This window comes from Rhagoletis zephyria, unplaced genomic scaffold, assembly GCF_001687245.7.
Source record: "Rhagoletis zephyria isolate East Lansing unplaced genomic scaffold, Rhagoletis_zephyria_1.1 Rzeph_scaffold_03533, whole genome shotgun sequence".
Lineage (NCBI taxonomy): Eukaryota > Metazoa > Arthropoda > Insecta > Diptera > Tephritidae > Rhagoletis > Rhagoletis zephyria.
In genome coordinates this window covers 1-27,052 of record NW_016160616.1, presented here as the reverse complement: position 1 = coordinate 27,052, position 27,052 = coordinate 1, and the positions used below count along the sequence as shown (strand labels likewise).

The following is a 27,052-nucleotide window of genomic DNA, read 5'->3' as shown; positions in this document are numbered from 1 at the left end:
ACGTTACCGATTTCTATAATTTTTTTTTAATGAGAATTGAAGTCGGTTTTGTTTTTTGATTATCTTTGAGTATGCATGTTAGACATGTTACTATGAAATATGTTTGCGAATTATCTTTTTTATTGTTTTAGTCTCCTACCTATGATGTGACTTTCCATGTTCGTAATACGTGGCTTTGACGCTGGCTGCGGTATAATTGTTATCTCATCATTTATTTTAAGCGGTTTTAATAGCGAATCATTCGCTGCCATTAAATTACTACGCTGCTGATGACTGAGTCCACCACCAATGCCCATTCCACTTCCGCTGGGCATACCACCGGCCGCCGCAGCAGCTGCACTATTCTTCTTGCCATCCATAGCCTTCTTAGCGACGGTACTATGCGCCGTATACACATGTGTCTCGAATTGTTTGTACATACCGAAAGTGGCGGTACACACTGTACATTTGTATGACAAATGTGCAGGTTTTAATGTCATATGATGATCGCGCGACACGTGATTCAATAACTTCCATTGATACATCTGTTTCAGAAAATAATAACAATGTATAAAAAAACTTGTATAGAGCAAGAATATGTAGAAAAATTTACCCTGCCACAAACTGGACACCGGCCGGCATCTTTTCCCTTATTTGCGGCTTCCTGCATCGAGCTTGTGACCAAACCATGAGAGCCCAACAAGTGCCGTTCCAGACCCTGGTCGGTAAAGAATCGAAATTGACATTTTTGACAATTCAACGGCGGTCGGTTGTATATCATTTTTGGGTGTATCTGTAAAAGAAAAAATTAAAATATTGCATTGTATGATTCAAATAAAAGCTCTTACCTTCACTTTGTGCATCCATTGCATGTGGTTGCGTAGCTGTTCAAGATCCTTAATATAGCCATCGCATATTTCACAGATGACGAACTGTGCTTTGCTATTACCACCACCAGCACCCATTGGATTTTGACCAGGCTTCATACCAGCCGGGGGCATTTTGCTTGTCGACGGTGCTGACACAACCGGCTGTGCATTGTTTTGGCGAGGTAGTGGAGTTATTGAAATACTCGGTTGACCGGAAAGCGTCTTTTTTGCAAAAGCATTGGCTGCCTATAGAAATAAGGTTTGTTTATCTTCTGCAAACAATTATATATTCAAACATTTACATACTTGCAACAGTTGCCCTCCTGGTACTTGATAGTTATTGGGTTGCACCACATTAGTAGCCATTTGGGATCTTATAGGTGCGGGCCCACGAAGCAATGCTCCAGTTGACAAAGAACCAGCTTTTTGTGACGCGATAGTTGTAGGGCGACCGCGGGCTTTGTTCGCTGCGTTTTGGGCAGCCATCGCAGCCGCTTGCATGCTGCGTGCTTGTGCTGCTGCTTGTTGCTGTTGCTGTATAGATGCAAGGGCTGCCTTTTGTGCTGCAGCTTGAGCAGCCATAGCCTAAAATAATTACAAAAGAAAGTTGGTAAAAATGGCCTCCAGTCGTATTCTGGTCTATTTAGGTTTTAGTGAGCTACAGACAGTATTAAAATAAAACAAAACGTTTACACATATTGCAAAGTTTACAGCAACGAGCAAAAGTTCATGAATATACATAACTTTATAATGAAGTCGAGACATCTACAAAATTAATATAAATTTGATTATGTGTTTTGAGTTCGCCTCCACTACATTTTGAGCTCTCTTCTCCATAGTCTATTTGTTGATCTCTTTACCCTATTATTTATAACTACTATAAAGCCTATCTTCGGCGCGAAGAACCATATATAAAAAAAAACATTACTCAGTTTACCTGATATGCCGTCGCAGTGCCCACAAGTCCGTGACGTGGCTTGATTCGTGGTATCTTCGCTGGAGCTTCCCAGTCAGCAGGCGGTGCCAAGTTTATTTCAGGCCGGAATTTCTTCGCACAAACTGGTTGATGGCGGCCTAATTTTGCTTTACCGTTGTCTTCAAAGCCACAGTTCGGGCACTGATGATACGGCAAGGGTTTGATAAGACGCGCTTTGATATTATGTATCGCTTCCATGTGATAAACAATTTCGGTAGCATTGCGAATCTCGAAAGGACAAAAGTTACACTTATACAAGGGGCCATTCATATGTGGCGTTTCGTAGTGATTGGCCATCGCAAGTGCAGACTCGGACTTGAAATTGCAAAACTCACATCGTTTCATAGTAAATTTGAATGGCGTGTTCTTCTTTCGAGATGCCTCCAAGTTGCCTGATAGTGCTGATATAGCACGTTCGAATTCTGTAATGTTTTTGCCAAGACTTTTGCGCATTTTACGTTTTTGCAATCGTATCAAATCGGACTGAACAAACTCTTGCACCTGGCCCACACCGATGTCCATGAAAAATTTACCCAATGGACTTTCGAAATAATTATCTTGCCCGAGTTTGGAGGCCACACTGGCGTTTTGTGCTGATGAACTAGGTGATTGGACAAGTGCCGCTGTTGGCTTAATAGCGCCTTTCAGTGCTGGAAAATCATCGCCGGCTTCCTTTATTAACACTTTAGTGCGCAGCCCGGACTCCGAATCATCATCATCGTCATCGTCATCATCTTCATCCGATTCCTCAGACCAAGATTCATCAGGCTCGTCACCACCACGTCTCCGTTTCTTCTTTTTGCTAGTTTTCTCTTCCTTATCCTCCTTATTTTGCTCTGTGATCATGTCAAATTCATCCTCTTTATCGACCTCGGCGAGATCTTCTTTTGTCAATTTATATGTGTCTTCGATATTTTTAACAATATTTTTGAGATTGTCTGCAGGCGGTTTCTCATATATATAGGGAACGATAAATGAAGGCGCCTCCAGAACAAACATATCGTCAGTGAGACCTGGAAGTAAATTTGCGGCATTGAGCCCTGAAAATGATGTGTTGGCGATTGCGGAGCTCGCTATTGGCATGCCAACTGGTATTACGGGTATGAGTTTTGGTGGCCCGCTGGGTAGTACAACGCCAGCTGCTGGCGTTATATTCACAGGATATACATTACTCTCAGCCACTTTCTTAGCAGCGGCAACAGCAGCTGCAGTGGCGGCGGCTGTATCTTGAGCCAAGAGTGATCTTGCATCTTTGATCGATATTTGATTGGTATTGGTACCCGACCCCACGTTACGCAGACGCTTACTTGGCGGCTGTGAATCATCAGAGTGTTGTGGTGAATCAATGGCTAAACTTTTGCGCTTACTTAGATCGTTTACCGTTGGCGCCGGTGTGTCGTCTTCTATTACTACACAATCATCATCTTCATCATCATCTATGATTTGTGTTTCATCAGATGGTTTCGGTTTTGTAGACGTTGTATTTGCTTCTGTATCTGAATCCGATGCAATAACTACGGCACCATCCGAGTCACTACAGATCGATCGCGTTTTACGTACTGAACTAGCCTTCGGCGTTGCGGTACTGTTTTCAGAGATGTTCAGTGTTGTATCAGCGGTAGTCCCTTTAGGAACTGTTATCACTTCATCGTCCGAGTCGTCTCCTAGATCAACAAAGCCACTAGCGTCACTCTTTGAAATACCGTTTTCTTTCTTTTGAGATTTCGACTTTATCTCATTGCTGATCGCAAGTGGATCCCCCGAAATATCCATTGCTTCATGACATTCACCGCTCCTGCTGTCATCATTCTCTCCTTTTGTGGAATTTGCTTGGAGTTCCTGACACTTGACTTCCTTCTCATCCTGACTGGTGGTATCGGCGCCCTCTACTTCACTGACGCTATCGGTGTTGCTGCTAACTGTGGCTGGCCTTTCTACGTTTTCGCTCGGAGCATTACTGTTGTCTTTAGGATCACTTGCTTCTCCCAAAGTGCTTCGCGAGCGCTGCGTGTCGTCTACATCTGCGTCACTTTCGCCGCCAGCTGATTTGTCCGTGCATGTATTGGAGTTTTGTAATTCGTCATTGGATATAGTTGTTGAACTTTGTTTCACAGTTGCAATAATGGGAACAGTTGCTGGGGTGGACGCATCGGCTTTCGTATCATTACTGGATTGTTTAGGGCCATCATTCGCGCAAGCTGTTATCTTGCTGTCTTCACCACCACCAAGTCCGTTTTCTGTAGTGGATGAGGCCGTCATTTGAGAATCATCTTCCTCGGTGTCGGCGCAATCAACGTCCATTTGTTCGTTATGACAGTCGACGTCTGAAACTCGACTTTTAATAATTTTGTTTACACCATTCTGCTGATCTTTTAATTGCTGCCCGTCGTTGGGGATGATTGCCGAAGCACTACCTTCGGTGTAACTTGTAGGCGCTGAGTGATCCTCAGTTATGGTGAGAGTTGAGGAAACGGGTTGCGTGGTTGCCTCCGGCATGATACCATCGACTTCAGTCATTTGTTTGCAGAGTTTTTAGTTTCCACCAAATTCAGCTGCAAATGAAAGGAAAATCTCTTTCAATATTCTCAATTCAATGATGTGGACTAAATAAAGTTTTAGTAAATATCAAATTGCCTTTGCTTTCAAGTAAGGGATTCTCAAACAACTTCAATATTCAAGCTCTGACATTTGGAGTCAACTTACTGTCAGGTTTGAAAATTTATGGTATAAGAACAATCAAAAATATATGTACATACATATGATATTCTTGGGCAAAGTATATTCAAGAACAAATGAGTATGAGTAGAGGAACACAACATATAAGTGACTTAAATTTTAACTAGCTCGGGTTATGTATCAGGTGCCATAAGGTGTTTCTGTTGAAATAGAACTTCTACCCTAGGAAAATCTACCAAAGATACTGGGTCTTAAAGGCTATGATTTATGTATATAATAAAAACTATAATTTGACCGGTTAAATTGAACTCCTTTTTTCGATTATATTGAATAATTTTTTTAAGATTTTGATTTCTTGCGTTTTTATGATCGCTTTGAATACTCTATTATAAAAAAAAATTAAATTTTAAAATAACGGTTATATAATTGAAACAATCAAAAATGATCGACAAAATAAAAATCCAACTTTAAGTGTTAAATTATGTTTTATATGATGATGAATTAAAATATCGATGTATTAATTAATTCTTATTTGGAACTATATATGTACATACGTATGTATATGCATTTAACGAACATTTATTATTTGTTCGAGTTATTTTAATAGAACGTTTAGATAAAATAATGATATTAAAGTAAAGTAAAGATAAAATAATGATATTAAAGTAAAATTACACCAATTAGATTATATATATATATATGGATACATCAGTTAGTTCAGACTGCAAATTTCAGTATATAGTGGTAAGAAGAAGCTATGAAAGAGTGGGAGAAAAAAATGTGGGAACACATATGTACATATACATTAATATATGTATATGTGCATACATATAGACAATAAATAATGAATTGTAAATCGCAAAGGCCGCAGGAAATTCTCTATAAATTTGGTGAAATCGGCTAAATTTGCCGCCAATTGGAACTTATATAGTATCGCTTATGGTAGAACAACTCGCTTTTAGACTTACTTGTGGACGGACGTATGAAAGTACGAACATGCGTACAAACATAAGACACCGACTACGAACGGTGGGTTAAAAGATGGAAAGAAGCAAAAAAGAGAATTAAGTGAACGGGCGGACGGACGGTTGGAACGACGGAGGAACAAACAAACGATTAGACGCCATATTGGATTTTCTACAAAAACGTTGGCAAGCAGATGCATATATATATATAGTATGTACATTTTTGTATATATGTATTTACATATAATATATTTACTTTCAAAAAATGGCACATACATAAATATCTGTGTGCAGATACATGTATAGTATATACATATAGTCTTTTAAAAGTACAAAACCGCGTATCGTCATTCTGCAAAACCGCGTAACTGACATTTGCTGCCAAAAATTGGATTTGCTCACACAAGTTCTTGGCTGAATCCCTATCCATTCGTCCTGCAACATACTAGCCAGAAATGCGATTGCTTAAAAAAAAATAGAACCATTTTGAAATATGATTGTTTTCACTCTTTCTAGCAAATAATTTATGCAACCTCACATACGCAGTTTTGCATTTTGTTGATACGCGGTTTTGTATTTGAAACGGCGATATGTATTTATATGATATACAAACTAAAACATCCAATATACAGGTATTGAAAACGTATATACATATGTACATATGTATGAAGGTATATACATATATGTACTTACGTAAAAATGTGTAGATGTTTGTATGTACATATTTAAACCTATGCATTTGCGTGCACATGCATATACTTATGTACATATATAGTAGATAATGAAGAAAAAATTAATGTGTATCTATACGTAGATGGCTGTATATATGTACAAATGTGTATATGTATGTTTGCGTATCTGTATGTATGTATGTATATATGTACACAAGTAAGTTTTTGGCTCCATCTAACTTTATAACGATAGATAGAAACAGGAAACTTACACTAGCAGCGCTTTTAAGGGGCAAAAACTAGAAGTTGGTGCATATACATATGTATGTATGTATGATAGCTATATCATTTAATATAGGAACATACATAACCATATATACTAAGTACAATATTTGTTGAGACAGTTTGAGTGCACGTAAATATGTATTTTATGTATCTATGTATACATATTTATGTATGTACGGGCGACTACATAGTACATATAATACAAGCAGTTACATAATATGTACATATATGTATATAATGAATGTAAATAAGTAGTTTCTAAAATAGAGCACTGTAATATCATTGGTACTTGTATATATAAATAGTATGTACGTAGGTATATAAGATCATAGCTTACTGTAAACTACTAAAAGATATGCTACCCAGGCACCCACAGTAGAGCACCTTCTTTGCAGATATCCAGCTTTAATGAGGAGCAAAAACGCCAAACTAGGAGCATAGGAGTTCGTAACACTACAAGAGCTCTTTGATATACATATGTTTGCCTCCACAATGTACTCAATTTTATCAACCATGCTGTGGTGTTCAGTGCTTTCTTTTTTATAACATATGAACAAAAACTATTTTTTTGTGGAAGAAAATGCGCAACACCCCCGACAAGAAAAATTCAACAAAATCAATGGAAATTTTGGTGTGTTGAAACTTGCAGTTTATCATACTAAAATTGAATGGGCTACAAAACTGCATATTCGAAAATTTTCTTAAAATTCTGAATAAAAGGTTTGAAATTTTGATGAAAATTTTTTGAAGTTTGATTAATTTTTATGAACTTTGTGCAATTTTTGTGTTATAGATCGAACAATATTTTAAATTAAAATTCTTAAGAATAAGTACATAAACATACGGTGAATGATACAGTGGTCGAAAAAAAATATAGCCGCACCACATTTTGACAAGTTGTAACATATCATATTTTTTATTATTTAATTAAAAAAAAAAATCAACCAACTTTTGCACAAATTACGAGCATTTTTAATTAGATTTCCTAGAAAGATTCTGAGTACAATAAAGTACAAGGTTCAAATGGCTGAAAATTAGCGTTAATTTCTTAGATTTTTTTCCCCCATTTGCTTCCATATAACGAATAAACACAATTTATTTTTATCTTCGACGAAAAAAATTCTAAAAAATTAACGGTAATTTTTAGCCCTTTGAAACTTATACTTTATTCGACTAGAATTCAATGAGCTACAAAACTGCATACTCAGAATCTTTCTAGGAAGTCTAATTAGAAAAGCTAGAAATTTTAACAAAAAGTTTGTTTAATTTTTTTTAATATCGCACAAAGTTTGAAACTGGATTTAGACTGGGTTTGTTAAAGAATAAATTATATTTTTATAAAAAAAAACAACATTAAAAAGGAAATAAGGGGCCGTGTGCATAAAACCTAAGCAAATGCTTTTCTTAAAATTTCAGACCTTCACTCATTTCGTTCAAATAAATTTATGTATGAAATTTTAAGAAAAAGCAATTGCTAAGATCTTATGCATATGACCCAAGTTCTTAAAGCTTGTCAAATGTATAATTTTTTCGACCACCGTATGTCCGATACTGTACTAAAAGACTTTTAGGATTAATAAAAAAAATGGAATTTTGGTATAATAATGGCCTCATGATTTTAAAGCATGCTTCATATTGTGCAGAAATTTCAATGTCTAAGTAGTTTCCGCATGAGGAGCGAAAATGTACATATCTCTATTTTCACCATGATGAGTGTCAATTGGAAACTTTGAACGCATCTCCTGAGCAATAATTGCATTTTTTGGCTGTTGTTTAGTAAATTACAGCGTGTCTCTGCTGCAAGTGTCAAAATATAAAATAAATGCAGTAATGGGCGGTCTCTTCTATTTTGTGTAAAAATATCTTAGCTGCATGGATTGACCATAGCTCAATAAGACAAAATCGGTCTTTATTTGTATCATGGGAGCTTATGTATGTATGTAAATTGTATTCTTTAAATTCATTTTCTCCAGTTTTTGATTATGGCACTCTTGCAGAAAAAAATACGTTATGTATGTACATACGTATGCATGCTGCTATGTAAATACATATTTATGCATTATTTACACATTATTCATATTATTAAAAACAATTTTTTAAGTAATAATTCGTATCTAATTTTGCATTCCCGGTTTCCATTTGATTTGCAGATACACGTTTGTATACATACATAGTATAGCTGCAAGCAAAAAAAAACACTCAGTCAAATATATGTACATACATATTTGTATATACATAATTATATATCGCTTCAATAATGTCATAATAAAAAAAAATAAATTTTGAGTCGAGTATGCAGAAATTACCGCTACCCTATTCTTCTATGTTGTGTAAAAATTTCAAGCTACCTGTATCTCACTAGAATAAAATATGTATTAATTTTTACTAAGGGAGTATATATAAATTAAAAACTTTAAACCCGTTTTTCTCGAGTTTAGCTTTTTTGAGTTATGACACTATTGATGTAAATCAGCGATATGTACATATGTATATGTATGTACCTGAAAAATTTACAAGATGAAGTGCTAACTTTTAGCCGCGGCAAAGGCTTTCACATGCATCTTCTGATGATACTTTTTTTAGTTAAAAACAAAATACATATATACATAAGTACTAAATATTTTTCGTAACATTTTGGTTTTCACTACATTTGCACAAAATCTTTTTTGAGCGTGTCCAAACGCTGTCGTTTTGGTTACGCTACCCTACAAGCCGACAGCTTGTTCTGTCCTCTGAACCCTCTTTGTTTTTGCATCCGCCACTATATTTGCCTGTTTTTCTTGCTAGTCACATTTTGTTATTATTTGGTGTTCATAGCGCTCCTGTAGTCAGATATCAAAGCTGATGAGTGGTTGGTAATACATACATATATATGTATTAGCACAGAAATGTAAGAATTTTACTTAAAAGTAACCAGTGATTGGAGGCGGCTAAGATCAGATGAAGTAAATAAAAATACAATCGCTCACCGTACTCGTTGCCAACGTATGATACCTACTGAAGACATCAGAATGGCGCGAGAGCGTAATCAGCTTGGAAAGCCAATATAACTAGTTGCAACCAGGGTTGCTGCTCTGCTGTACGAATAGCGTTGGAGTAATAAGAGGTCGAAATTAAAAAAAATAGGCAACCCTATATAATTTTATTGAGCTAAAATGCTTTTGTTCAATTTGGCGGAAGATTTTTCAAATATTCTACAAGTCGTATTGAATATTTAAACTGATTTCCTAATCTTATGGATATTTTTTCTTTTTAAATTAGGGCGGTACATGATGAAGGTTAAGGTTGATAAAGGATAATCTTGCTCTTCCAAAAAGTTAAGTAAGTTCCAAAAAATTACTAATCCAGTAAATAATTACTCGTAGTTTCACTGTGTCAGAAGTTTTTATGAATGCTATGTTATAACAGCATTTTCCATTAGAATTAAGATATTCTCTATTTATTAAAGAGGAAATAGTTTCTACTTGAAGTTCATTTCGACATTTTGTTTTTATTAATTTTTGCATGAAGAAGATGAAGAATGTGCAATCGACAACAATCCTTGAGCGATGTTGTCTGTGTTTGAAAACATTGGCTCGTTTAAAATATTTTTGGTGATTCTTATTTTTAACCAAAATCACAAATATTGAGGTTGACAAAATTTTTTAAATCAAGATGTTCAGTCCTAAGTTATGTGTTGTTGTATTCTAGCAATTTCACACATCTGAAACAATAAGTGTATAAGTGGAACAATGATTTGCATATTTCCTGATAACACAGAGGAAGATTTCAGCTTTGAAGCCCAAATTAGAGCTTCGTCGTTAAAATTCTTCATAGTACGACAAAAATTTACACAAAATTGTTTTACGCTTTTTTCTAAAATTTAGAATATCTTCCTATTTTGGTTTTTAATTGTTTTGGCAAATGACCAATTCTGCTTCTGCTACACAATATACGTCTCGTATATTAATTTTATGCGATTCTAATTTTATTACTTTAGAAATTAATCAAAACAGTGCCGTATAATTTAACGAATCAAGTACTGCCAAATTTTGGCTACAGATGAAATTGTACTAAAAAGTGCTGGGTAGTAGGAGAGTAGAAAGCACTTGAAATTGTATCAAAAAAGTACAAATGTATCGAAATTATCAACACTGGGGTATTCCTACTTGTTATTCAATATACTTATTTTAGTAAATAAAATGCCTTTTAATTCGAGCATAAATGCGGGCCCCCCACTCATTCAGTATTTTACTTAAGAGCTCAGCCAAATAAACTGTTTAAAACGGATATATTTGGAAATGAAATCTCTTTCACCCAGAGATCAATTGACGACAAATTAATTCTATTTTGTATGAGACTTTCTGAAGTTTACTGCACTTTGTGAACCATCATTGAAATGTATGCTTATGTACATAAGTTGAATGGAATTAATAGTTAAAATTCCAATAGAAAAACCTGTTTATAAACTGTAAAAAATTATGTGTGCTGCTAGAGATTATTTGAGAAAAAACGCAAAGAATTTTGACAATCAATGTTCACGAAAAAGCAAAGCGCTGTGTGCAGATTTCTGGTCAACCCACAAGTATTTCAATAGAGCTATTTGTTTTCTTTGATAATATTGCATGTCCGTTTCCTGTTCTTACTTCTGACAAGTAAAGCAACACTGAGTTTTGTGCCGGATTCTCACCGGCCGTGGTGGCAAATTGTTGCCGGGCTATTGCTTATTTGACATTCGCATTTGTTTTCCGGTGAGTATCACAAACAGAATGCTCAAATGCCGTCTATGTTTCTGATGGCAGCTGCTTTGGTTTCGTATCGTAAAATGTCAATTAGGTAAAAAACAACATGCGAAAGCGGCAAACAAAACAAAATAGATGACTGTGGTGTATCTTTGGTTGTTGCTCTTTCTGCCTATGTAGCTGTTTGATGGCGCGCTGAGCTAGTAAGACCCAGTACATAGTTTGTATATACATACATTAGTACATCCATAAGAACTAATGCATGTACATATGTATGTTCAAATGTAAAAATATACATACGTATGCATACAAGACCTCCACTTGCAGAAAATTTAGAGCTTTTGTTGCAGGTTTGGATATTCCTCATAAAAGTAGGTACCAGACTATGTTCGTAATAAGTTAGTCCTCAAAAAGTAGAATTAAAATACATAATATGTGTACTGGGCCATTCCATTGTGACTGGTGGGACATTTTACTCCACAATGTGATCAATTGTGAATTATAACTATGTCGTCGGAACTTATACAATAGCAAAAGATTTTTTAACATATAACTATACTATGTAATGTATAAAATTTCTTTAACAAAAATGCCATACGATTTCTTAGTTTTACGTAACTAACACTGAAAAGAACTCTATTTCACCCTTGAGATGATGAGTTTAAGCAAAAACACTTAATCTTGACGAACGATGTTTTTGTGTTGTAAAATATGAATTATACGCTATTGTTTTCAATTAAAACTAGGTTTATATAATCTTCAAAGAAATATTAAAAAATAATTAAAGTTGTGACTGGTGGGACATATCCTTGTGACTGGTATAAAGTTATTATGCATGAAATAAAAGTTTGCATAGACAAAATTTTTTTTAATATTTTTCAACAGATTAATGAAACGCAGTCATTTAGAAAGAGGATACTTCTGAAATAAAGATAATTAGGGCATATATAAATTTATATCGTTTTCCTCCATTACATGGAATGACCCTATTTTTGAATGTATTTAGCTTTAGACCAAAATTAAGCAAAATACCCGAAATTATAAGGAAAAGCGACTGCATATTTTTTATTCACATGAAATGTTTTTTTTTTTAACAATAACAACATTGTCTTAAATATTATATCACTTTACTCTTCCCATTTGAAACCTTGTTTGGATCGAGTAGTAGTAGTTTCGACTACTAGAAAAATTTCGTTGTAAAGAGAGCGAAAGAGAGAGATGGAGTGAAACTATTCTTGTGGTTACGAAAAACTTATCGTGGTGATAAAAAGTAGATTTTTTTTTATATGATTCACACTGTGACAAGAACTATATAAACAAAATTTTCAAACATTCATCAAAATTTCAAACATTTTAATAAAGTTTAGGGTATGCAGTTTGATAGCCCATTTAATTTAATGTGCAAGTTTGAAGCGGCCAAAATATTCGGCGATTTTTGAAAAAGATTTTTTTGACGACGCGTCGACCTTGTGCAGTTTTTCCATGTAATGCAAGCTTTTCATATGGAAAAAATGCGCAACATTATACGGAAAAAAATTGTCAAAAACCAACCATAATTTTGAGCTACTAAAATTAAATGGGCTGTTACTAAACTGCATACCTGAAATGTTCCTTCCTGTTGTAAACCTTTATTTATATGTACATATACTTTTTGTTTGTTGTATGAACTAGGTATGTTAAAAAAATATATATATATTTTTATTAATTTATGAAATTCTTTTTAAGTCCCGACAATCCCGGGATTTGTAATTTGCAGTAGTCGCTATATTTCTTTTTTATTTAAAATTTAATATTTTTTTACATATGTCTAGCTAATTATACATATACATATTTAACACCGTGCGACAGGCAATTTTAGATACAACAAAAAAATCAATATATTCGCGAAGCCATGGCCCAAATATATGCAGTAAAATTGCGTTTTTATCTGTTCTCTCTGCCGTCCGGAGAAAATTTTGTAGAGAAACAACTGATTAAATTTTTGGGCGCACAAGATATTGAAAATGTCCTTAAAACTTGTATCCTTGAAAATTTGCAATATTTATTTTGAAAAAATTATATGTTAAGGACTAATATAAATTTTAGACCGTCCTCGAATATAGTCCTTCTAACTTAATTAGTTAAAAAAAAAATAATATTGATTAAAAGGGCATTTCAATACCTGTCGTCCTTGTGAACCCAAAAAAATTTTTTTTCTTTAATCCTACAGAATTTTCTCTTTCATTTGGTACCCATTTTTATTCTACGTTGCACTGAATTTTTTAAATCATTTTTTAGAATCCATCATATCTTTGAAATTATAAAGTTCCAATAAAAAAATTGTAAAACTAAAAACGCAGTTTTACTATATTTGACCCATAGTGTCGTGAGTATATTGATTGCTTGGTGTTTTGAATTTTTTTTTGTTTCAAACTGTTTCAATCTTTTTACTCAGAATTTTTAGAAAAATTATATGTACGCAATTTTATAAGTATAGCCCATTAAACTACAGGAGGATAAAGTGCAAGTTTCAAGTGACTAAAAGTAACGTTGATTTTTAATAATTTTTTTGCTGGCGGTGTCACGCATTTTCTTCCATACAAAGTATGTCCGGCATTTTGTTTAAATAGAAGAAAATGCCTAGCATCGTTTAAAAAGTTCGTTAAAATCAACGGTATTTTGTAACTGCATTAAACTTCATTTTATCCTACTTTAATTTAATGGGCTATAAAACTGCGAACCTAAAAATGCTGAGTAAAGTTAGAAATTTTGGCAAATTTTTTTTGCATTTTTATAATTTTTACACAAATTTTTAAATGCGCATTTAAATGCAGTTAATTATATATAAAATCAGGTAGACTTTTATAAAAAAAAAATTAAATATTAAAAGAGAAAAGGAATATAGACTAAGCTGGTTGAAATAAGGCGTTTCTTTTATTTATGCCACTAGTATTATGAACACCACACAATATGTTTACTTAACCTTTTTTTGCATCGAGGTTTTTTCGACATGCCTTAAGTTATTTTAGCATATATATACACGCTAAAGTATTGTTAAACGCGTATAAATTTAATTACTGTCTTTTGTTTTGTTACTAATGAAATATTATACAACTTTCAAATCCATTTATTTATTATTTATTATATGGTCCCTGCAGGGAAACCGCGGACTAGTGAATCTAATTTCTAGTTCCGTACTTGGTCTTTATCGCCAAAAAGGATCTAGTCCGATAGGAACTTGATCCCCACTGGTACTTTTAAAAAACTAATTTTTTCCATTTTTTTCACTAGAAATCTATATCTAAAGTGACGAATTTAGAAATGGTTCGAAAGTATAGAAAAAGGGATGCAGAACGAACTAGATCTTACTTTACATAGATACTTTACATAGATATGTGTTCGGCGGCTTTTTCGTTCAAATACGCTTCTATTCTGTGCTTCGCAGATGCTTTTTCATAGCTTGGTAATAGAAAACTAAGATTTGTGTTAACATTTCAACATCTTGGGTCCGTCTGGAATCTAAGAAATAACAGCGAGCACCTCTGCAAACTCAACTACAGCTAAAGGTATGTATACGTACATTTCTTACAATCATTCAAAGAAATTTAATTTCAAATTGAAAACACCGTTCTTCCAAAATAACTTAAAATCGCACACACGGAAGAACCAAAAAGATTGAAAAATCATGATACTTTTTTCTTTCGTCTGCCGATTTTAGAACTGGTTCGGAACTATAGAATTTAGGACTAGTTCGGGACTATCGAAAAAGGGTGCAGCGGGGGGCAATTGACACTTCCTAGGACATCGCCATGTTAAATTCGCCAGTTGCTTGCATGCAAAAGAGATTTATCGCGAACCAGTACTGGCTCTAAATGTACTAGAAGAGCACCAGTTCAGAACTAGAGATTTTCCCTACAGGGGTAGGACAGCTTCTCAAACTACGTGGAAGTAACTTTTTTACATTGTACAGGAAGTTTTCCCCAACTATTAGCAACGAATGTTTTGGATCACTATCCTGTACAAGGCAAAACATGTGTATATATTTAATTTGGCAGCTGACTGTGCTAAGTATTATTTTAAAATTTTCAAGTAGTCCAAGAGCAAGAGAAACATTAAAAGAGCCCTTTAGGATATTTGAGAGAATATACCCCAAAATATTACCCGGAACTTAGTTAATTCTATGAATAGAAGGCTTAGAGCTATGCCAGATGCCTATGGTTAACTTTTTAACCAGTTAATCATTTTGAACTTAGTGTACAAGTTTTTTTTTTGGTTTTGAAAAAGGGAGTTTCTTTGCATTGTTTAAGTTGGCATGAAACCTATGAAATTGTGTTTTAATTATTTTTCGCTTTACCTAAATAGCTTAACTAACGGCAGAGATATTCAACTTTAAAGAGGAGAACCTTCAATGTACAACTTTTTTTTTGGTTCACAGCATCTGGACTTTGAAGTATCAATCAAGTATTCAAGTGAATAGCAAATGCAATTTCACTTTTTTTTTTGTAAAAAAAACTACTCAAGATAATTTCTACTCTTCACATTTATTTATTTCATCTACTTCTGAGAAAATAGTTTCAGATTCAGATGAAAATTTGTCGATTTTTTTTTTTACAAAGTTTTAAACAAGGCGAATTAATATAAGGTGATAGCAGCAGTACAAAAACAAAAATTTACATGTATTTTGTTTTTGCTTTGGCGGCATAAACTGTCAAAATCTGTACGAGTGTGTGTAGAAATTCAAACAAAATTTTTCAAATTGATATCAGAAGCCGTGCGGCGAAACACACACACAAAATCAGCTAGTCAGAGCTAGTAACACCACCTTATATAAATTCGCCTTGGTTTTAAACTTAGGTTTATATGGATTTTGTTAGAGAATGAACTCTAATTTAATTGAAAACTCTTAAGCTTATAATCCAGCACACTCAAGAGAAATCGGAAGAATTATTTTTCATTATTTCTGTTGCTTGAAAAAGCACTTTGCTGTTGCTGTAAAATTTGTTGAAGAAATAAATGTACGACGGTTGTCAAGTCATAGCGTACGCCGATGACATAAAAATCGTTGCAATGGGCAAACATCTTCAGGTCCTGAGTGAGTTATTGCAAAACGCACTCGGTCTGGTAAACATCTGGTCCAAGGAATGTGGACTTAGTGTCAATCCTGCCAAGACAGAAATGGTACTTTTTACAAGGAAGTATAAAACTCCCTTATTTAAACCTCCCACCCTAAACGGGGTGGCACTTACTCTCTCAACCGAGGTGAAATACCTTGGTGTTATTCGGGACAGGAAGCGAAACAATGAAGATCGCTCCAGGAAGGCCAATACTGCCCTGTATGCCTGCAAGACTATACGCAAAAAATGGGGAATAAAACCACATATAGTACACTGGATGTACACAGCTGTGAAAAGACCCATCCTTTTCTACGGGGTCACCGTATGGTGGCCTGCGCTAAACAATACCTTGTCCATAGCCAAGGTGGAACGTGTGCAGAGGACGGCTGCCATGCTCGTCACGGGAGCCCTGCCCACCACACCCACCAAATCTCTGGAAATAATCTTAAATCTTCCACCTGTGGATCTCTTCGGCAAATTTCAGGCCAGGCTAAATACAATCCAGCCGTGGAGAGACCTCAGATTCGGGCACGCAAAAGTACCCGAATCCGAATCCTCCAGGACGGCCTATCTCTATCTATTCTGACAGCTATCAAATCTCTCAATTCTAACGAAGCAACGTCCAAAGTAGCCATCGAATGCAGGAAGACTCTCAACCTGCTGGCATCAAAATGTTCCTCGGCTGTTGTATGGGTCCCTGGACACAGGGACATCCCTGGCAACTGCCCAGCCGACGAGCTGGCAAGGAGGAGGTGGAAATATCTGTAGTCAATTCTGCTCGGAATGCGGGCATACCTCTAACCTNTTCCTCGGCTGTTGTATGGGTCCCTGGACACAGGGACATCCCTGGCAACTGCCCAGCCGACGAGCTGGCAAGGAGGAGGTGGAAATATCTGTAGTCAATTCTGCTCGGAATGCGGGCATACCTCTAACCTCCTGCAAACACAGACTAAAGGCGAAACTCGTTGAGGAGGTAAATATAAGATGGGCTGTGGAAACCGCCTGCCATATTACCAGGCAAATATGGCCAAAGATTGATGTAAAGCGATCCATAGCTCTCACCCGGCTGGACAGCTCCTCTCTCAGATTAGTAGTCGGGGTAATCACCGGACACTGCCTGATGGGCACACACGGAAAGAGGTTAGGATACCTCACCAACGATTTCTTTCGCAGTTGCAGAGACGAGGAGGAGAAGGAGACCATCGAACACTATCTCTGCCATTGTCCCGCCCTGGCCAACATGCGCAACCAATTCTTCAACAAGTACTTTGTAGATTGTTGAGCCGATTTGAACTCGGCGAACGTTCTCGACTTTTTGTGCTATATAAAACGCACTCGGTGGTTCAATTACTAAGGGAGGGAAAGAAACAAATGGCTTCGGCCAGTGGTATCACAACGGGCTTTTCCAGCCCACATGTGCTCCGCGCTCTGCGCGGGGCATCCACTCTAACCTAACCTAACCTAAATGTACGACAGAAGAAAATTTCTTTTCCATTTTTTGTGTATATGAATTGTGCACACCTACAGACACGTTAATTGTGGAAATTGTGAAAAATGGCAAAGAATACACAATTTTCGCAATTTACTCAACATTTTGAGGGTGTACCGAGTCAAACGGTCCTCAGATTCGGGTTTAGTGGATCGAAATACATGTCGGTAGGTGGGTCGGGTTAACAGCACACACCACTTTTTTTTGTGTGCCGGTGTAATTGAAGTGGGGGTGCTAATGATATTACCGATACTGTAAAGGTCAGAGAGTTTTGGGTTAATGGCATTTAAATGCATATACCAAAGATCATAAATTTAATAAGCCGGATATTGAAGGGAGCCAAAAGTAGCAAATTTCTTATATGAAACTATTTCAGTCGAGCTCTGGTAATCACTGAATAAGTTTCGATTGAAGCTTTGAAACCGTGATTTGAGTCTTATGAAAGCTTGTGAGATTTAAGTAAAGCATACCAAGATAGTTAATTTTTTTTAATTAATGCATCCCAATAAAAATTTTTGTTAAATCTCCATTTGAAATGCATTTAAGAACCAGTTATTTTCTCAAATCTCACAACAGTTGTGTTTTCGTATTCTCCCGTATTTACTCGCAATGAGAGAAATATGGAAGAAAGTACGAAAACGCAAAATCAGAAAGAAGTTGCAAGTTTTATGAGATTGATTTGTTATTTTCCGACGCAATTTTCTAAGAAAAATAGTAATAGTAATTAAGGTTTATTTTGTCAATTGCAACTGTAAAAGCACCACAAACAATTCTTTTGGTAATGTGAATTGCATTAAGCATCATGCCATCAGCTGTTTTTCTTACTAAATAGCAAATAGTTACTAGTAAAAATTTTTCCAGTAAAAATTCAGTAAAACTTGCAAGATCAGCTGTCATTTTTGCTCNTAGCTGTTTTTCTTACTAAATAGCAAATAATTACTAGTAAAAATTGTTCCAGTAAAAATTCAGTAAAACTTGCAAGATCAGCTGTCATTTTTGCTCTCTAAATTCACTCTCTTTTGCTGGTTTCTTTCAAGTTTTTGGGTACTAAAATGCCATCCAGTAAAAACCAGTAAAATTAATACTGGATTTTACTGGATAGTGCGGACGCGAACATTGGTGACACAGATGGTGGCAAGTTTTTCCATTTCTTTTAATCTGAAAAGTAACTCAAAAATATAAGAAAACGAACGCGGAAAGGTGTGCGCGAGAGTCAAATGAGTTAGCTGGAGCTGAGTATCGAGATCTACTGTATTATAAGTCCTCAAATTTCAGAGCACTAGGAGGAGCCTGTGAAGAACTACGAAACTGGACAATAAAACACTATACTCAGCTTTGAAAATAACCGTTTAGTTCTTCGCTCACTTGATTGCATTATTTTTCTAATATTTTTAATTTATTTATTGAATTGAGGAATTTCATTTACTTGGGAATCAGCATTAACGCCAAATGAGTGTCCGGCGTGCGGAGAGACACCCCATGACTCGAAACATCTCTTCATATGCCCGGGAACCCGACAACTGTTGTAGCCGCTACAACAACAACAACAACCAATAATAATAATAATATGAACATCGAAACCCAACACAGAATCACTCTTCCCAACACATGCTACTTTGGACTGAGTATGCAACTTAGCAGAAAACCACATTCAATAAGTCAATCATCATGCCCGTGCTGGTATACAGCGCAGAAGCATGGACAATAACAACGTCCGATGAGGCGGCTCTTGGGAGTGTTCAAGAGAAAAATTTTGCCGAAAATTTATGGGGCTTTACGCATTGGCGACGGCGAGTACCGCAGACGATTAGCTGTACGAGCTTTACAATGACATGGACATAGTTCAGCGAATTAAAATACAGCGGCTTCGCTGGCTTGACTATGTTGTTCGAATGGAACTGACGCTACAACTCTTGAAAGTATTAAACTCGGAACCCGCTGCAGGTAGCAGAGGAAGAGGGAGGCCCCCACTGCGATGGAAAGACTAAGTGACGAAGGACATGACATTTCCAATTAGCGTCAGCTGGCACAGAAGAGAAACAACTTGTGGGCTTTGTTGGACTGACCCAAAATCGCTTAGGCGGTTACAGCGCCAAGTAAGAAGTTGGAAAAGCACGAAAATTTTAGCAACTTTAAATTTCAACTGTAATTCAATTTTGTTTTAATTTTTAACACTTGATCGTTCGTTTTGTTTTATTGTATTTTGTACCTTTATGTGTTATACTAAAAATAAGGCAATTATTACTGTACTAATATCACTCTTTTGATAATAAATAAAATCAAAATTCTGCAAAATCCGCAATTATTAACAAACAAGAGCCAATCTGAAAAAAAACTAAAGGGCATATATGTAAGTATTTTATAAATTACATCTTTTCTGCATGCCATAAAGTATATGTATATTCCGATGACATCCAACTGTACCTGTCTGAAAATCATGAGCAAACAGGTGACCTCTGTACAAGGCTTAATAGTGACTTAACATTCAACTTTGCATGGGCGAGGAGAAATGACCTGTGTCTAAACCGTTAAAAAATTTTTGTGCTACTTGTCTCCAAAAAAAAAAAGGGATATATTTTTCAAATATATAAAGGCCTAGTTTCCGCTCCGCGTTATGGTCGGGCTGTTGGGCGTAGTCGGAAAGACCGAGTTTCCGATCCATACTCACAGCGTCTTTCGTATGCTAGATCATTTGCTGCTTGGTCGGAAATGACAAACTCATTTTCCCTAAGTCAGCTCGAATTAATGATTTGATAGTGCTAAATTATAATTCTCTAACCTCCGCACGGCTATCTTTGTTAATATGTATAACCACTGTCTGTCTGTAGGTATTTTATTATAAGTTTTAGTTTTACTTTATTATAAGTTTTAAGAGCGTGTCAGACTTGGCAATATTTCCAACTTTTCTATGAAATTCGCTGCCCAATTGAGAAAGAGAAAGTTTCTTTTCACCTGTGAACAGCCAGAAAGACCTTTCTGTCACTTTTCGGAAATCAGCTTCAGGTTAGTTTGCAACTAAAAGCGCATAAATGATTTCGGAAATAAAAATCCTCTTTCGAAAGACACTTTACATGCAAGGTGTGACTGCACAAGCAACTGCTTTCTGAAATTTCACAATTTGATAACCTTTTTGAAATATATTGCATTGCCACGTTTGACACGCTCTTTAGCCTTAGTAACCATCATTATGACCTTGTCTTATCTTTCTGGTTTTACCTTTCATTTGTTTTACTATAACAGATCGCAGATCTTATTGTACTAATGATTTCGCAATAAATAAATGAAAATAATTGACTGATCTAAATATATCCTAGAAATACTCGTATGAATGCCGTTCTTGTTTTTTTTTTTCAAAGTAGCTAACATCCAAGTACCACATTTTCCGTTCGTCGTGGTAATAAATAAATATCTATTGTGACCTAAACTGTAAGGAGATTCTGTAGCCATTTAGCGACAACTTTCGCATCGCTAAATTTTCGCTAAATGGTAACACAATTTCCGTACAGGTATGAATGATGCAAGAGATGTGATAGAAGGGTGCATTCTAAAATGTCAAAATATCAAGATCAGTCTCTTTTATTTCTAAACCGCACCAGAAGAAAAAGTCCTCCAAGCGAACTAGGTTGTGCACATTTGACATTACAATCTACTGAGGTTTAGAAATAAAAGACATTGATGCTTTGTATTTTGATATTTTGGAATGCACCCTTTGTTCAGCGTTCTAAGATTTTTTATTTGATCAGAATGTGCAACAACTCAGGATGAAGTCATCGTGGAAGTAGGCTCTAAAGCAGGGATCACACGATTTGTACAGAGTGGTGTTGTCTAGAAACTTATGCCGTGAATGAGTTCAGCTCAATAACAACTTTCTAAATAACACCTCTCTGTAACTGTGAAAATGTACAAATCTGTACAAATGTACAAATCGTGTGATCCCTGCTTAAGTGGAAAAAATTAGGCATAAACAAAAGATATTGGTATATGTATTTTCATAATTACATACGATATGTGCATGTGATGACCATGTGATGATGATCGGATCGGATATCCGGTAGACTGCTGCCCTTAATAAATTTCACAGTATTTTTATATTAGGTATTTTGTTTAGCTAGATTATTTGCGTTTTCGAGCTGATCTATCCAATACGTAATTAGGAATACAAAATGTCTCCTCTTAAATCCAAGTTATCATATAATCCTGTATTAAAAAATTAAATAAATAAATAGAGAAGAAACGGCACCCGGCACATCCTTATTTTTTATTCATTTTATTTCAAGTATTGAACGGAGTTTAAAATTTGATATTTTCAGTGGTGTTAACGTACCGATTTATTTGTCACTTTTTCTATGTATGTATATAAATTTATTTATTTAATCTTTGTTCTCCATTTGAGTTAATTATTCTATATCTCTTCAATAATACCAATGCCTTCCCGTAGAGACAAACCTTGTCTTTTAAACTTTTGAGTCCAAGCAGAAATTAAATTGAAGTTACGAGTTAATGTTATTTGAATAAATAGCTTGAAGAAGTTTGTTTTTAGTTATATTTTCATCGGTGTGGAGTGGAAATATGAGAAGCTGATAACAATAAACGAGATAGCAACAAATTCATGATGTTGGAAAAAATTTACACATAAGGTACTCATTCTTGTTTCATTCAAGGAAGCAACTTCTGGCTACAGTAATTTAATGTACAGTTGTCCACGAAATATAATAGCAGTGCGATATTTTGATCAGTTTAGACTTTTTAACTTTTGTTTATTAAAAGTTTATTTTTTTTTTTTATAAAAATCCAGCTGTGATATACATACATATGTATGTACGGTTAAAACAACCATGATTCAATAATCAAAGGTTTGCTCACTACCCAGTAGATAATTTCAGGATTTAAAAGCCCTTCCGAAAGGCCTTCCTGAGAGTCAACGAGGCCTTCCACCCTACATTCCTTTCTCCTTTCTTTTTTGTATGGAGTGGCACAAATTGAAGGGCTTCTTCTTTCGCTACCCATGCAAGTCCTTCCAGAAGGGCTTTTATTGTACGTACTTCAGAAGGCCTTTTGGAGGAGTTCTTTTAAAGTTGCTTTTTTTAAATTATAAAAATCATACATCTTTGAAATATTTGCTTACGGTTTATATCAAATATGTGTTATTACAATTTAATTAAGAAGGCCTACCTACATTATCTTCTGGGTGGTAACATTAGAGTTGTGACACTCCCTTATGCACACACACGCACCTACACACGATAAGCCAAGGCGAATTTATATAAGGTGGTGTTACTAGCTCAGCTGATTTTGTGTGTGTGTTTCGCCGCACGGCTTCTGATATCAAATTCAAAAATTTTGTTTGAATTTCTACACAAACTCTTACAGATTTTGACAGTTTATGCCGCCAAAGCAAAAACAAAATACATGTAAATTTTTGTTTTTGTACTCCTGCTATCACCTTATATTAATTCGCCTTGCGATAAGCGAGCCGATTTTGTCAAGAGGGAGCGGGAAAACTGTTTTCTGAGCAACCCTTTAATTATTAAATCATGTACAACAACCACCATATAAATTAACCTTTCAAACTTTGTACAAAAAATATAAAAATTCTCAAAATTTCAAAGTTTGTAATCAAAATATATAAATAATTATCTGGTATGTAGTTTTGTAGACCATTAAATTAATGAACTGCAAGTTTCAAGGTGCTAAAAAATCCCGTTGATTTTAGGCATTTTTTTTGCTGGCAATCTCTTCCATATAAAAGAACTTTGTCGAACACGATTTGTATGGGAAACACATTCAACAAAAAAAAGTTCTCAAAATTCAACATTTTTAACAACTTGACACGTGCACTTCATAATACTACAATTTAATAGACTACAAAACTCATACCAAACTTTTTTCTAAAGATTTTGATTAAAAAGATTGAAATTTTTACGGAAACTTTGCAGAGCTTTTATAATTTTTGTACAAAGTTTGAAATGTTAATTTATAAGGTGTTTGTTGTATAACCAGCTAGACTTTTAATAAAAAGGCGAATTATTATTAAAAAAAAATATTTTGTGAGAAAACGCAATCAAAGTCTGAGCAATTCACATAGTTGGTATAAAAAAAAATGTATGTAAGGGCATGTATCGTTACGTTTCATTATACAATTAATAAGCTTGATAAGGAGAATATGTTCAGTCTAACAGATAACTAAACTCCAAAAAATGACGAAGATATATGCCGTCATTTTTTGGAGTTCAGTTATCTGTTAAGACTGAACGTATTCTCCTTATCAAGCTTATTAATTGCATAATGAAACCTTAATTTTGAATACTCTATATTGTTAAACCTGGGATATACTATGGGATTTTCGTAGATTCCAATTTCTTTTAAAAATTTTATAATAATGTTAATCTTATAGATAGAATATCAAAATGGTGTTCTTTTTCAAACGTTTTAATGGATATATCTACATACCGCACTTTCCTTGAAAGGGACACGACTAAAAAAAAGAAAAATGTTTGGTAGATTTTTTTTTGCATTTCGTAGGATTTATCTCCAATTAATGAAAATATTTTTTTTTCTTCATGAAAATATTCTCTAACTAGAAAACTGCTGTTATACATGTTTTTGCGTTGAATCTGTACGATCTACAATCAGATATATTTTGATTTCTGATTTTTGAGTTGTGCCACTTTTGAAGATGGTGTACGATATGTTTAATAAATTGTTTCATTATAATGATGCAGTTAAGTATGTGCATTATATCCTACTTACATTGGGACCATCAAAAGGGAGATGTTCACACGATTTATGTTGTCTTATAAAAGACTGGCTGGTTTTTGCTAATTTTCGTCCTCCTCCTCGTCGGCGTCAAACGATAATTTACTTGTTTGGGGTTTTTTCTTCTTTTGACTTTGTTTTACCTCCTGCTTGTTTATTTTCTTGGATCCTTCCGGATCGTTGCTTGATTTAGAGCTTTTGGAGCTGCTGATTTCAGATGTTGAGCTGCTACTTGCAGATGTCGTAGACTGATTCTGGTTATCTTTTCGCTTCTGGAATATTATTGGTCTACTTAAATCGGCTCGTGCTTCCGCTGCTTCTGTTAACAGAAATAAAAACATGCATATAGTTAGATAAATGGAACAGCATAAAATAGCATCTAATGAATATAATTGGTTGTGAAATGCTCGATGTCATCTTTTACTAGGAATTGTCATCTAATGCATGAAAATCTTCCTTCTCTAGTGGTCCTGTTAAAAATAAACCAACATGTCGCCTTTCTGAACAGATTGCTTGAAGGACATGGATTCAACACGCTTTTATTTTGATCACGGATCAATTTGTACCTTTCCGAACTAGCTTATACTCCTAGTAACCCATTTCATAAAGTTCAATGTTTACGAAATTTTTGAAATTATATCTCTCTAGTTACGTCTTTCATTTCATGGTTCTATTTTCCCTTTCCCGGCTTGCGTACAAGTTTTACATACGGTCATGCAAATTAACGTCTAAAGTGTATGTCTGTACCGATTGGATTTATAGTGCCAGCCTTCAGGCTGCCAACCCGCTACCTCAAACGCTCTTCATTCCTCGCGCCTATGCCTTTACCCCACCGCGTACCGCATACTATATTCAACGCTCCAAATTTTATACATTACTGGCTTGGACGAACCACTTGCCATTCTCTTTTCCTGTTTCATTTACTCTGTTTTCCACTTCTTCACTCATTTACTTTTCTTTTTGCACTGTTCTTTTTCCCTTCTAGCGTGTCACTACCCCGCATCAACAATGCCAACTGCTACTACTGCAGCTATTGCCTGCTTCATCAAATTCTCTTTACCGACATTTTCATCGGCCTGTCTGCTTTAGCGGAGCCCCAGTATGCTGTCTAAACGTGTGTTTGTGTGATCGCATCGAGGGTGCTCCGCTGGCACGAAAATTGCAAAGGTGGTAGTGGAGGTTTCTTAAATTGGTGTACAGCATTGCTCGTAGCCTTGATGATGATGCAGACGAGCATCGATGAAAACGACGGACTATCGAGGCGTGGCTGTTTGAAAATATAAGGTAGGCGGTGGTATGAGATGCAACAAAAATGGGTCTCCTCTGGGCCAAATTTTTAGGTTAGGTATATTTTACTGAGGACATTGTGTATTTTCAACTCCAATAGGGTAAAGAACTATACATACATATATGAAATAGTTTTGTACAGCTTAAAAAAATTTTTTATACTAAATGAGTTAGCTGTTTTCACATCCTATAACTATAGAAACACTCATATCCTTATTGCAAATTTGTTTAAAAAAGAACTTTGATTAAAACCCGAATTGTGGAAATTGCACTTTTTCACATACCTTTCGATTTTTCCACTTTTTGTTAAATTAAATTTTGCAGTTGGCGAAAATGAGGCAAAAGCGTGGACGAAACGACAAAAGCAAAGAAAACGACGCAACGCTCGACTCTGACTCAACTGAACTGAACTAAAATGACAACTAAAATTCACGGCCTAGAGCCAGAGTCAGGCAACACCAAGGTGTATCCATTGGGCAACGCTCTACAGAAGAAAAAACAGGAAAGGGAAAATACCAAAACAACCTCAATAAATGACAACCATAGAAGATTAGGTTTTCGTAGTGGGGGTTGGGGTTAAGTATTGTACATAATATACATATGTGCGTATGTACATAAGTCTATGCATATTTCGGGTTTTCATAGTGGCAAATACATTAATGTACATATGTACATAAAAACTTACGCCATCACTTTATGTCCCGACGACTTTCTAGGCACTTAAAAAGTTTTATCTTTACATTCCCAATTAACAAACATACCTCTAAAAATTCGTGCCTCCTCTTTAAGGACTTCCTCCGGGGTCAAGTCACCACTCTGTAACACCACTATTTGGGGCTTCTCTTCCTCACGGTCGGGGCAGACTTCACTGTCCGAGCTGTTATCGTCGAAATCAAGCCTTTGCCGCTGAAGGTTTTTTTTATTAGATATTTTAAGACGCCTAATCTATACCGACACACCTTACCTTTGTTTCAACAGTTGGACCTTCTTTATATCCGATTTGTGCTTTTAACTTGGCTAAAAAACTTGGATCTTGGGGTTTCACGTACGATATATTACGCTTCCCAGACATAATTCACAGAAGCTCCCTCTATCAATAATCTCTGTTCTTTCATGCAAGTTTACAAGATAGTATTGTTAACTAAACGAATTTTGCTTACTTACTAGTGAATAAATAACTAATCAAAACAAATAGGCTAAAATGTTCACAAATTGTAAAACACGCGGACACTTTATTTTAGAGGTGGGTAACTCAGCACTGTGCTGAGTTACTGTGCTGACTCTT

General features: G+C 35.4%; 2 protein-coding genes across 3 annotated transcripts; both read right to left on the bottom strand.

The window, feature by feature from the left end:
• Window positions 1-108: 108 nt before the first annotated feature.
• On the bottom strand, window positions 109-4,364 carry LOC108369185 (MOG interacting and ectopic P-granules protein 1-like). Its single transcript, XM_017624213.1, has 5 exons — window positions 1,786-4,364; window positions 1,155-1,433; window positions 828-1,094; window positions 593-772; window positions 109-524 (listed from the first exon to the last, which is right to left on the bottom strand). The coding sequence occupies exons 1-5, from the start codon at window positions 4,339-4,341 to the stop codon at window positions 120-122; spliced, it is 3,687 nt and encodes a 1,228-aa protein (XP_017479702.1). The 5' UTR covers window positions 4,342-4,364; the 3' UTR covers window positions 109-119.
• On the bottom strand, window positions 4,360-27,009 carry LOC108369187 (uncharacterized protein KIAA1143 homolog). 2 transcript variants are annotated; one of them, XM_017624218.1, is made up of 5 exons: window positions 26,932-27,009; window positions 26,732-26,857; window positions 26,529-26,673; window positions 24,475-24,799; window positions 4,360-4,376 (listed from the first exon to the last, which is right to left on the bottom strand). In XM_017624218.1, exons 2-4 carry the CDS (start codon window positions 26,837-26,839, stop codon window positions 24,543-24,545), a joined length of 510 nt encoding a protein of 169 aa, XP_017479707.1. In that variant the 5' UTR covers window positions 26,840-26,857; window positions 26,932-27,009; the 3' UTR covers window positions 4,360-4,376; window positions 24,475-24,542. The 2 variants fall into 2 exon arrangements, with proteins under 2 accessions (XP_017479707.1, XP_017479705.1); XM_017624216.1 differs by having other exon boundaries at window positions 26,732-27,003.
• Between the last annotated feature and the right edge of the window lie 43 nt (window positions 27,010-27,052).

Coding starts and splice junctions, on each gene's coding strand:
- LOC108369185 (XM_017624213.1), bottom strand. CDS start 4,341: ATGACTGAAGTCGATGGTATCATGCCGGAGGCAACCACGCAACCCGTT. Junction 1,434..1,785: donor GCACTGCGACGGCATATCAG/GTAAACTGAGTA, acceptor TAATTATTTTAG/GCTATGGCTGCTCAAGCTGC. Junction 525..592: donor GGTGTCCAGTTTGTGGCAGG/GTAAATTTTTCT, acceptor TTTCTGAAACAG/ATGTATCAATGGAAGTTATT.
- LOC108369187 (XM_017624218.1), bottom strand. CDS start 26,839: ATGTCTGGGAAGCGTAATATATCGTACGTGAAACCCCAAGATCCAAGT. Junction 26,674..26,731: donor GTCCAACTGTTGAAACAAAG/GTAAGGTGTGTC, acceptor AAAAACCTTCAG/CGGCAAAGGCTTGATTTCGA. Junction 24,800..26,528: donor GGAGGCACGAATTTTTAGAG/GTATGTTTGTTA, acceptor TTCTGTTAACAG/AAGCAGCGGAAGCACGAGCC.